Source organism: Oryza brachyantha, chromosome 1 (assembly GCF_000231095.2).
Source record: "Oryza brachyantha chromosome 1, ObraRS2, whole genome shotgun sequence".
In the NCBI taxonomy this organism is placed as follows: domain Eukaryota; kingdom Viridiplantae; phylum Streptophyta; class Magnoliopsida; order Poales; family Poaceae; genus Oryza; species Oryza brachyantha.
In genome coordinates, this window is record NC_023163.2 from 14,835,524 (window position 1) to 14,846,795 (window position 11,272).

The following is an 11,272-nucleotide window of genomic DNA, read 5'->3' on the forward strand; positions in this document are numbered from 1 at the left end:
TGCATTTATAATAAATGTCTAAAATGTCCTTTAGATATACAAAATTGACTATTAATTTATCATGTTAGAAGATCAAGAAAATTATGAAAATTTTTTCCTAGCATCCTAACAAATCATTATAGTTTGTGGGTATGTTTGAAGATCGAGAAAATATTTTTCTAAAAAATAAAATATGAAAAATAATCTTAAAACATATCCACGAGCTATAATGATTTGTTAGGATGCTAGACAAAAATTTTCATAATTTTCTCAATCTTCTAACATGATAAATTAATAGTCAATCTTGTATGTCTAAAGGGCATTTTGGACATTTATTACAAATGCATAGGATCAAAGGGTATATTGTAGAGAAAACTGCTAACCGAGGCTATATCTTAGAACTCGACAAAGTCAATGGCAGATCGTTGATGTAAACTCAATGGTATGGAGTAGATTTTTTCATATATTTTTGGAAAATGATATATAAGATTTTCTTTGCACAAATATGTTCCCATATGTTTATTGCATATGAAAGTTTAAACTATAAAACAGAGTATATATATATCATGTTCTCGTACAAATTCAAAATGATGTTTTAATGACATACAAAATGTATTTGTATTTTCTTATAATGACGTCTTACCTCTCATGAGGCAATATGCATATCAACCGTTAGATCCAAACCAAAACAAACAGTCCAAATAAACTTTGAGTACACTAGTTAAAAAAAGCTCTAAATATAAAGAGTACTCGTTTGAGCATCTGTTAGATGATCGCAATTAATCCAGGTGTCTCCATCGATCTCTCCATGGGATCGATCGACCATGTAGAGTATAGAAAGAGGCAGATTCTTTACCCCAGGCAAGACTCCAGAATCAGTGAAGCAGCTGGCTGTTGATTTACTAGCCACAAGCCAGGGAGGAAGATATTTAATACATTTTCAATTATTACACTTACTTTCGGTTAATCAGTACTTATGATTGTTATGTCTAGTTTTCAATCACGCTACTAGTTTCAATATTTTGCCGGACTTGTTATACCTCTTTAGAATTTTTACCCCGGCAGTGAAATTTGAGAGACATCTTCTGATTTTTAGTGATTATATATTGCCGGTTATTCATGTCCAAAATTATGAGACATCTTGTAAATTCGTGTAAGCATATGGAAAATTCTTAAATTTAAATAAACCCCCATGTTCAGCGATCTTAAAAAGGGCAGATGTGCCAAATGTTATTGCAACACAGCTGCTGGCATAAACAGAAGATGAGAACAGAAAAACATTGATGTAAAATTACTACTTAATTATTTGCAGAGCCTAGCTAGCTCTGCCGCGAAGTGATGCACTATTTCGCTGCATGTCTGCATGACGATATACAGGGAGTTTGCGCTCTGTTCGTTCAAGTTAAATACCCATTTTTCGTCATGTAGAATACAACTTCATCAGCCGTAGCTTTCGGCGAAGGGCACATCCCATCATGCCACCCTATCACAATCTGCAGCCAGAAGTGCGTCTGAGCGTAAGATTACATTACCTCTCTAAGTGCTAGTATTTTATTAATTATACCTACGCCTTACATAAAATTAGAGTACATGTGTGATACAATCTGCGTCGTAAATTATTATTAGTTGGCTATGTACATACTATACATAGAACAGCATATATTACTACTAGCATTTCATTTGTGTCGGTGTCATTTTAGTATTATTGCTGGCTGGCTAGCTTAATTACCTCACAGTTAGTCGGTGCTTCATATGGGTCATCTATTCCAGTAAATCCTGCAGACAGTAGCTAAATGCTGTTAATCTGTTGTTGTCAACCCACAGTCCACATTAACAAATCGATAGAAAAGATAACTCTCACATTTTGTGACGACCAACAACCAGTTTTCAAAACCGGTACAAAAAGCTAAGTTAACCTACTTTGGAGCATAAAAGAAAGGAAATAGAGAGAAATTAGCTAGCTAGATTAATTTTACTCAATTGTGTTGGGAGATTTTCTCCCATAAATCTTAACCCTTATAATTAGATATGTTTGATTTTTTTGCTTGGTCCACATTATTACTAATTATACCAGGATTTATTTGCAACCAGCCAACACGCTCCTGCGTTTTCATCATATCATAGCTAGCTAGCTATTGCCTTCAGCTTTCACCCATCGCAGAAAATCGTAACTATCGCACCTCTGCATGCAACTGCTCTGCCACGGGCATGATCTAGCTGCCACTTGCATGCATTCTTGCCGTTCGTACAATAATGTATGCACTAAACGATTATTGGCTTGAGCTAATTAACATTCTAATTGCTCCTCTCATTAACTATAAAACCGAATCTAAACGGTACGAGTAATGAAATAAAAAACCAACAATGCCATTAGGTAATCACTCAATTAGTGACCAAGTTGAACTTTTAATATAATGTGTCAAATATGACCATCAACATAATCCATATATCCCGTACATAATAATATCTTTGAGAATTACAGATATCTGATCGATTGAATTAGTTGTTATTCCCTCTTACCTTTAATTTTGCCGTCACGAGCAAGCTTGTACAAACCTTTGGGATCCCTTCCTTCACATACCTCAAGTGGAACATTCAGAAAAACCTACGAAAATGATACTTCTAACAATAAGTAAAACTACTTCGTACATTTCATTTTAAAACGTGAACCTTTTATTTGATAGTGTGAACGGCTTTTTTTTTTAAAGAAAGTGTGTAATATAACAAACTTACTTCTTCCGTTTCACACTGTAAAATATTTTGACTATGCCTATATATATATATATATATATTATAACTATTATACAGCGCTTCGAGCGCTACGTGATAAACAACGCGTGACACATCACAACCAAACTAGACCCTACATCACCCACCAACAGACAAACTACCTCACCTTTGCACGTTACAGTTAAGTTTTAACTTTTTGAATTACTTGCAGGGTGTTTAAGCTTTGACTCCTTTCGATCAAATTTTTACTTACTGAAGCACGAATACAAACCAGTAAACGTGAGTTAATTTTTAACTCAAGAACACATTGCACACATATTGATTATGTTTTAACTGACACGTCCACCACCAAACTTGCATATCACGCTGTTATACTGTGCAGTCAAAGTTTAACTTATTGAACAATACAACACATGCTAGGCGTATGAGTTAATTTTTAACTAACACACTGGCAGTGGAGTTAAATGTGTGATGAATGTTAATTTTTAGCTCCTCAACCAGTAAACGCACATATTCCTTTTACATTGTCATCATTTAAATTTTAACTCCACAGTGTATCGTAGTAAACACCCTACACATATATAAGTTATTTTTTTAACTCAACACTCACATCTGTCAGTTATTCTTTTAACTCCACTAGCTTTTGTTAGGGTGGTGGTGGTGGCAGAGGGGTGGGCTGATGTGGAGGTTGGTTGGTTAATCGTTGTGTGACGTAGCACCACCGTATGTATATATATATTATTCATATAAATGTAGATAATATTATATTATCAAACGAAGGTAATATTTAGTTACAATGTTAGTGATCGGACAAAAATTTATTAGTTTTAAGTTAGTCATTGCATGACTTCCAACAGGTGTAAACATCGAGCAGTGTTTAATATTAAGGAACATATATACACACACATAAAGGAACACACCTCAATGAATGAAGATCTTGGCAGTAAATATCGACAAGCATCTCGATCTCTTCGGTAGGGAGATATCAAACTAGTTATGCATATGAGACCGGCATCTGCAAACAGCTTTGCCACTTCTCCTGGCCGGAGGAGGACATAAATCGAGAATCATACCCGATCAAAGAAAACAGAAAATAATTAATTCATGATAATCTGAAACTTGACTATCTATATATATATAGGATTATTAATTTCAATGTACACCAAAAGTATTTTACCACAACCATTGTCTATTGATTCAAGGGCTAGTGTTACTGGTTCAAAAAAAAAGGGGCCAGTGTTACTCTTACCTCATGGGTGATAAAACATTATTTATTGCCATTTAAATGCTACTGAAGGTAATTATTGAAGACTCATAAGGAATTCATGAATGTTTCCCTAATCCGATGTTAAATTTGTAATTCTATACAATAAAAATTAATGTATCCATTTTGAATTAAAATTTCAATATATTTAAATACTATGAATTTGAATTATATTTAATTTTAAAGATGATTATCTTCTTTTTCAAATCCTCAAAGTTACATGCATGTACATCTTAAATGTGAATTATTTAAATTATCATGTTTTGACAAAAAGATTCAAATATTTTGACATTCAAACAATTTTTTTTATATCTTGTGTACAATTTTATGTATTTAAAACCACCATTTATTTGTTTTTATAAAGTTCAATGATGCTTGGACATACCTTGTTTGCATGGTTTAAATTTAAAAAGTATGATTATGCACATTAATGCTTACCTTGGATCTTATGTTTTATTAATTAGGATGTGAAAATAAAAAAAATAAATCAATGGTCAAGATTTATTGTCAGTTCTATCTATATATATATATATATATATATATATATATATATATATATATATATATATATATATATATATATAATGCACACGTACCAACACGGCGAATGTTTTCAGCACGATCATCCGGCTTGAAGCTAAGGTCCCGGTTTAACCCATGCCTGAGATTGTCACCATCAAGGATATAAGACAAATGCCCTCTATTGTGCAATTCCTGACTGAGTGCGCATGCAAGAGTGCTCTTCCCTGAAACACACATATAATGCATATTTGTATGTTAATTATTTACAAGGGTAAATCCGTATGTGATGACCACACAAATTTGATTAAATTTCTATTTTAAATTGTGCTTAATTAATTAGTCTATATATATCATATATATTTGAGATGCATGTCTATGTGTGGATACGTACCTGAGCCACTCAGGCCAGTGATCCATACAACACATCCTTTCTGATTAAGTAGCTTCACCCTCTCATTTTTTCCTGCTGGGTTATTATGCCAAAAGATGTTTGTTGATTTCCCGTCGGTTGATTCCAAAAGCTTGTGGGTATTACCTAATAAGAATTCAAACAACAATATATAAGAAATAAGCCTGTAGATTCATATGTATGTATGTATGTATGTATGTATGTATGTATGTATGTATGTATGTATGTATGTATGTATGTATGTATGTATGTATCTTATTTGCACGTTTTACTTATTACGGTCCTCATGCATTTACTAGTTATGGACTCGAACAAGATCGATCAAGAGCACTTCTTTAGCCCAAAAAAGGAGTAAAAAAAGACGGAACAAGAAGAAACACAAGCAAACTGAGAACAACATGGAAGTGAAGCACTGAAATATGGCCAACGAGTAAAACTGACTAGTTCTGCTGTCACATAAGCTAGCTATAGGACGTCCTTAATTAAATACAATTTACAAAAGGGGTGCATATAAAATCTTGAGTTTTTTTACTGTGCTCCCAACTTCTTTTTGGCCATTCATTTCACTTTGATCCAATGACTCTTATTCCTCTTAGCCCGATGAAGGTAAGAGTCTTAATTATGGAAGGAGTTCAATTATATTTTGACTTGCTATTACTAACGTCCAGGTGATGAAATTATGCCATATATTAAATTTCTAGTTAATATGTACAGTCCATTGTTTATAACTATACCATAATGCAAACTTTAAGTTCTATGATCAAATCCCACCAAAATGCTTCGAATTTGATATATTTTGTTCTGAAATGTTCAAGCTGGTATTGAAACATTAGAGTTTAATCTATCTATACCACACTAGATGTATTTCATTTTCACTCTGTTATATATTGTTGAATACTTGAATTTGATTTCGAAACCACTTTTGAGTTTCACTAGCAATCAGACTTCGTAAGCTAGAACATTGTCAATTTAGTAAACCTTTAAATTCTTCCATGCACAATTATGTTTCAAGTGTGTAATTAAGACCATTAATTAATGGCTTTCTCTCTTTTACTCTAATTTATTAATTGAGAGAAGATAATACATTTTCATAGGCAAAACAGTCATAATAATCAATGGTCAAGATTTTATCCTAGCTCTTAGCACAAGGAAGTGAGGTGGAGTACCTTAAAAGAGCTCAAAAGTTTAAGGAAGCACCATCATGAGTTGTGAGAAACGATGAGATCGACTAACTAGCTAAGCGCAAGTCAGTATTATGCGGACTGAAGATACAAGGAGAAAATTCGAGTACCGATCGATATAAGTGGGGAGCAAAAGAAGAAGAGCGAGCTAAATCAAATAAAGCAACCAAAGAAGATAGAGAGAGAGAGAGAGAGTACGACGATAACGCACCAGCGAGAGTTGGTTTTTCCGTCTCCGGCCCCGGGCTCCCGCTCGCCGACGACGTCGCGTATACCTTCAGGCAAGCTGACCGCTTCAGTGCGCAGGCGGCACCGCGCCATCGGCAACCAGCAAGATCGGCGGGTACCCTCACAGTCACTGGCACATGGCGGCAGTGGACTGTCCTATCGACCGTGCAAAGCAATGGTTGCGCCTGTGCTTCCATGGTGTTGAGTCTGTAAGCAGCTGGCGCGGGAGCAAATTCTGGAAAATTAATAAGAGGCTGAGGAAGTTCTGATATGATAATCGAGGAAGAGTAGCCCGCAATATATATATATATATATATGCATAGAAAATGATGAAGACATCGTTGGGAATAGTTCCTTAGTGGGAGTGTCACCAACATAAAAAGGGAGAAGTTTTTTTAAGGGCTAGCTCTTGGGTTGGGGTGTAGAAAAGCTTCCTCTCGATTGGACCGGCATGTCTCGGTTTTGGGCCAACAGGGTGAAGGGCCGATCGATCCACGCACCATTCAAATTCAGTGAACCTTTAATTCAACCCTTCCCGTTCTGTTTTCATAATTTATTTTATCATTTATTTATGCTTATTTGCACTTCATCTTGTGTGTACAAGATATAGGCTTGGGCGTTCGGTCTTCGGTTCGGTCTCGGTCTCGGTCTCGGTTTTTGGTCTCCAGAGAAAATTCGGTCTTTCAGAACTCGGGCCCGATTGGTCTTGAAAAAAACGCAAGACCGAGAAATTCGGTCTCGGTCTCGGTCCTGACCGAAGTGCCCGAAATTTCGGTTACCCGGAGGCCGGCGGGAGGAGGTGGGTAGGCGAGAGGAGGCGGGGAGGCGGGTGGGAGGAGGCGGCGGAGGGGAGGCGGCGGAATTTGGTCTGTTCGGGTATTTCGGTTACCCGAGACTTGTACCCGAAGACCGCACCGGATTTTTCGGTATTTCCCCTCCTCCACCCGAGACCAGGACCGAATTTCTCGATCTCGGTCTTTTCGGTCTCAGTCTTGATCTATTCGATTCGGTCTCTTGGTCTCGGTCGTTTTGTGCCCTGGCATAGAAGATGTCGTGGGACTCGTAGGAGCTGCCGTTGATCCAGAAGGCTATCTTAAAACTTCAAAAGGCCACATTTCACGACGCAAGCCATGAAATAATCATTTGTACAACTTGAGTACCCATGTATATAACAACATACTCTACTTCGAAACAGTTTTTGCAAGCGGTGAAAAAACATCTTTGCAGGGCCACCCAAGCCAAATGCAATAGATTGCCTGTGAAGATCAAGCATTATCAGAGGCGGTGCACCCAATGAGCCTTCTGCAAAGAGCATTTTCGCAGGCGGCGCTAGTATCTTTCTAGCCGGCTGATGTGATGCGTCGCCTGCGATAATACACGCCCTGAAATACAATTTTATTGAATTAATTAACTTTTATTTTACGTATATATCAATATATATATTGCCATAAATAAATTTTTCATGTCAGGTAGTATGTATGTAATATCAACTTAACTGAAATAATAATAAAAAATTTAAAATAAAGATTAATTTTGTTTGGAAAGATAGTTTTTACAGACTAATAAATAAAAGACATTAATAATTAATTAAATAAAGTCATATTATTTAGACACATGAAACGATATATCTCGAATATCCTATTCGATATTGATATTCCAGCGAATGTTGGAATGCCACCGTTGATTATTCTTTACGCCATGTACCCTTTCTTGTCAAAGAATTCACCTTTGACGTGATAAATTTCGCGGTGAACAAAATGACAGAAGTCTCAAATCATATTCTCAATCTCGTCGAGTGTCTTGTCACTGTCATCAATTCTGGGCATCTAAAATACATAAATTTCGTGCAAGTCAATCAATAACATATTTATTGTTGGTGTGTGTTTATGTACATATACACTTACATCTTGGGGGTTGCTATAGTAACGTCCATTTACTTTTAGTAGTGCCACACATAATATCCACACAATACGGTGTGGGCAGGTTGCTCGTGGCATTTTATTAAAAACAAAACAAATATCTGTATGTTATTGACAAAGAACCATAATTAATATTTAATTAATTTGTATCACGGAATTACTGGCCATTGGTCGATTATGAGTAATTTTGTCCTATCAGGACTAGTAGGAAATCGTCTACCTACAATGTTTGCCTCGTGACATTGTATAGTTTCGTCATTGAATAGAGAATATGTATGACACAACTTCCTGTTTTGTCAAAGATCACTCGTGGCGGAGGATAGAAATCGGAACTTTGTAACCAAACTAAAAATGGCATCAAAATAAAAGAAAATTTCGTCACAAATGGTGCGCACCGTCCATGTATCCCACTTATTACGCTCATTTATTATTACAATTTATGTTGAAATATATTTTGTCAAACATAAGTCAATCTCTCTTCTCTTATTGGTCCCACCTTCTATATGTGGCTATCCAGTTTGGCAATGGACCCCACATATAAGTGAGATACAGTGAGTCGCAATATTTGTTTTATTATCCAAAATGCTTCATTATCCATTTGTTTTATTGGTTATTTGGCCTACAGATGCAGTCCAGGTGTTTTCGGGCCAGCAGATGCATTATTGTGAACACATTTGTTTTAGTCCGACAGCCCATGCGTGAATTTGTTTTAGTCGAGGTACATGCAGCCCAAATATTTCCAATTATTGTGAACGGATTTATTTTAGTGTGAGAGCCCGTGCACAAATTTGTTTTATTCCAAGTACTTGCAGCCCATGCGTGAATTTGTCAACATGGGCCTAGTTTCCTTGCAGCCCATGTGTGAATTTGTAAAGACGGGCCTAGTTTACAGCTCATGTGAACTTTTCAGTTCTTAAAAAAAAAAAATACTGCACCACCTAGGGATCGAACCCAACGTGTGTGTTTGCTTAAGTCAAGAGCTTAAGCACTATGCAACGAGGAGCTTGAATGTTTTGTTTTTTAATTGTCCTTTCACAATTATTGAATCTGTTTGTTTTATGCGGATGGATTAGGGGTTCGGTCCATCCATCTCAGGGCGGCAGAGCATGGCCAGCCTTGGGGGGGGGGGGGGGGGGGGGGGGGCGGCAGTGCAGCCAGTGGGGCTGAATCATGGCCACCAAAGTGACTCTTATCCCACCAGGAGGGCGGCTTCACAAGCCGGATGACATCGTGTTGTTGTAATACCCTAACCCGTTTGAAGCCTGTTTGGAGCCCGTCAGTAGTGTAAGTTTGGCCCATATGGCCTAGAAGTGAAAATGCAGTGGTGGTTTAGTACCATGTTGGAAGTTTAGGAAGGTGATGGTCTGCTTATAAGCCCTAGTGCTCCAACCATGCTATCCCTGGGTTAATCCTTTTAGACGAAGCGGGGACGAAAGTGTAAGCAGGTGTTGACGTCAACAGTTGACAACGAACATTTATACCCATAGGTAGATGCTAGTCCATAACAATCTAATTCCTATTCGATACGACACATTTTCTAAATACACAAACTCTTATTGGATTCGGTTAAGAAAATGCGCAATCAACCGATGGGACATTTTCTAAATACACAAACTCTTATTGGATTCGGTTAAGAAAAGGCGCAATCAACCGATGGGTGCTCAAGTGCTTATCATTGACGAACGCGAGTTCTAAGTAATATCATCGTACAAACAAATTTGTCTGAGAATTGCCATCGTCGTTAGGGTTCCGTCCATTTCTGCCGTTAAAAACACTGTTCATACTATAGCACTTAACGGAAAAAAGTTGACGGAACCCTAACGGCGATGACATTTTTAAGACAAATTCGTTTGTACGATGATATTTCTTAGAACTCACACTCATCGATGGCATTTCTTAGAATTAAGTGTTTGTCAATGGCATTTGTTAGATTTTCTCAAAAGAAATAGGTGCATCGAAAATGCACTTATTAGGTGTAGCCCACGACTCGATGCTTAAATGCGTAACAATTAAATACATAATCGTTTCGGGACGGTATAAAAGATGCACCTAATAGGTGTAGCCCCCGACTCGATACTTAAATGCGCAACAATTAAACACAGAGTCTTCTCGAGACTGTACAAAAGATGCACCTAATAGGTGTAGCCCCCGACTCTATGCTTAAATGCGTAACAATTAAACATAGAGTCATCTATGGACTGTTACCCAAAAGTGTTCTCCAAGTTTTGAATTTCCCGACTCGAGCAACACTGTTTGGAGTGCTTTTGGACCCGAGTGGTACCCAGGTCTAGGTGCTCTCTCCGAAAATTTTGTACCCGAGTGGTTTGGCGATGGTTTTTATGCCACGTCTCCCCAAACATATAGTTTAAAGTTATGTTCTGCTTATAGGGTAGGTTATGCATAATTGCCTAACCGCGTTACAGCTGAGTAGTTAGTACCGAGTATATTCGGGTTTACTCAAAGTTTAGGCATAGATTGACAAGCGCAATTAAGTGCCATGGGCGACATCAAGCGGCCCGTGTTAATACAACTTTGACACATATAAATAGGCACACCATTGATTCCCGATTTTGAAGGAAATCACATAACTCATGTTACCGTTGAGGCACAATCATAAATTTGTAACATTCCTTGCACAGGCATGGTGTCAGTCATGCCAACACCGAAAATTTCGGCCCACTTTGGTCGTAAAGAGACACAATAACACTTAGCCCATCTAACAGAAATTTTATAGCCATTAGGCTCATTAACGACCCGTTTTGACTATTCCGTTCCCCTGCCTCTTCATCTTCTTCTCCACCGCTGCCGCTTCCTTCCCCACTCTCGCTACTGTTGCTTTTTCACAGCTCCGGTGAACTCCCGGCACCCAAACCCTAGTTTGAGCCGCCGAGCCCACCTCACACTCATTCCTCCTGTCCAACGCCGCCCTCCGCCACCATCCCACCCACCAGCTCACCATGGCCGCAGCCACCGACACTGGGAAGGAGCTCCCGTTGAGTGCTTGGCATACCTCGGCAAGCACGGATAACAACTTGACCGT

The 11,272-nt window shown here is 37.7% G+C and overlaps 1 protein-coding gene across 2 annotated transcripts; it reads right to left on the reverse strand.

Annotated features, from left to right (window-relative positions):
- Window positions 1-1,135: 1,135 nt before the first annotated feature.
- On the reverse strand, window positions 1,136-6,541 carry LOC107304916 (adenylyl-sulfate kinase 3-like). 2 transcript variants are annotated; one of them, XM_040520011.1, is made up of 7 exons: window positions 6,297-6,541; window positions 4,887-5,030; window positions 4,570-4,719; window positions 3,630-3,742; window positions 2,500-2,584; window positions 1,709-1,755; window positions 1,136-1,472 (listed from the first exon to the last, which is right to left on the reverse strand). In XM_040520011.1, exons 1-7 carry the CDS (start codon window positions 6,508-6,510, stop codon window positions 1,377-1,379), a joined length of 849 nt encoding a protein of 282 aa, XP_040375945.1. In that variant the 5' UTR covers window positions 6,511-6,541; the 3' UTR covers window positions 1,136-1,376. The 2 variants fall into 2 exon arrangements, with proteins under 2 accessions (XP_040375945.1, XP_040375944.1); XM_040520010.1 differs by having other exon boundaries at window positions 3,630-3,748.
- Window positions 6,542-11,272: the final 4,731 nt, after the last annotated feature.

Coding starts and splice junctions, on each gene's coding strand:
- LOC107304916 (XM_040520010.1), bottom strand. CDS start 6,510: ATGGAAGCACAGGCGCAACCATTGCTTTGCACGGTCGATAGGACAGTC. Junction 4,720..4,886: donor CACTGGCCTGAGTGGCTCAG/GTACGTATCCAC, acceptor TGTGTGTTTCAG/GGAAGAGCACTCTTGCATGC. Junction 1,473..1,708: donor AAGCACCGACTAACTGTGAG/GTAATTAAGCTA, acceptor TTCTGGCTGCAG/ATTGTGATAGGGTGGCATGA.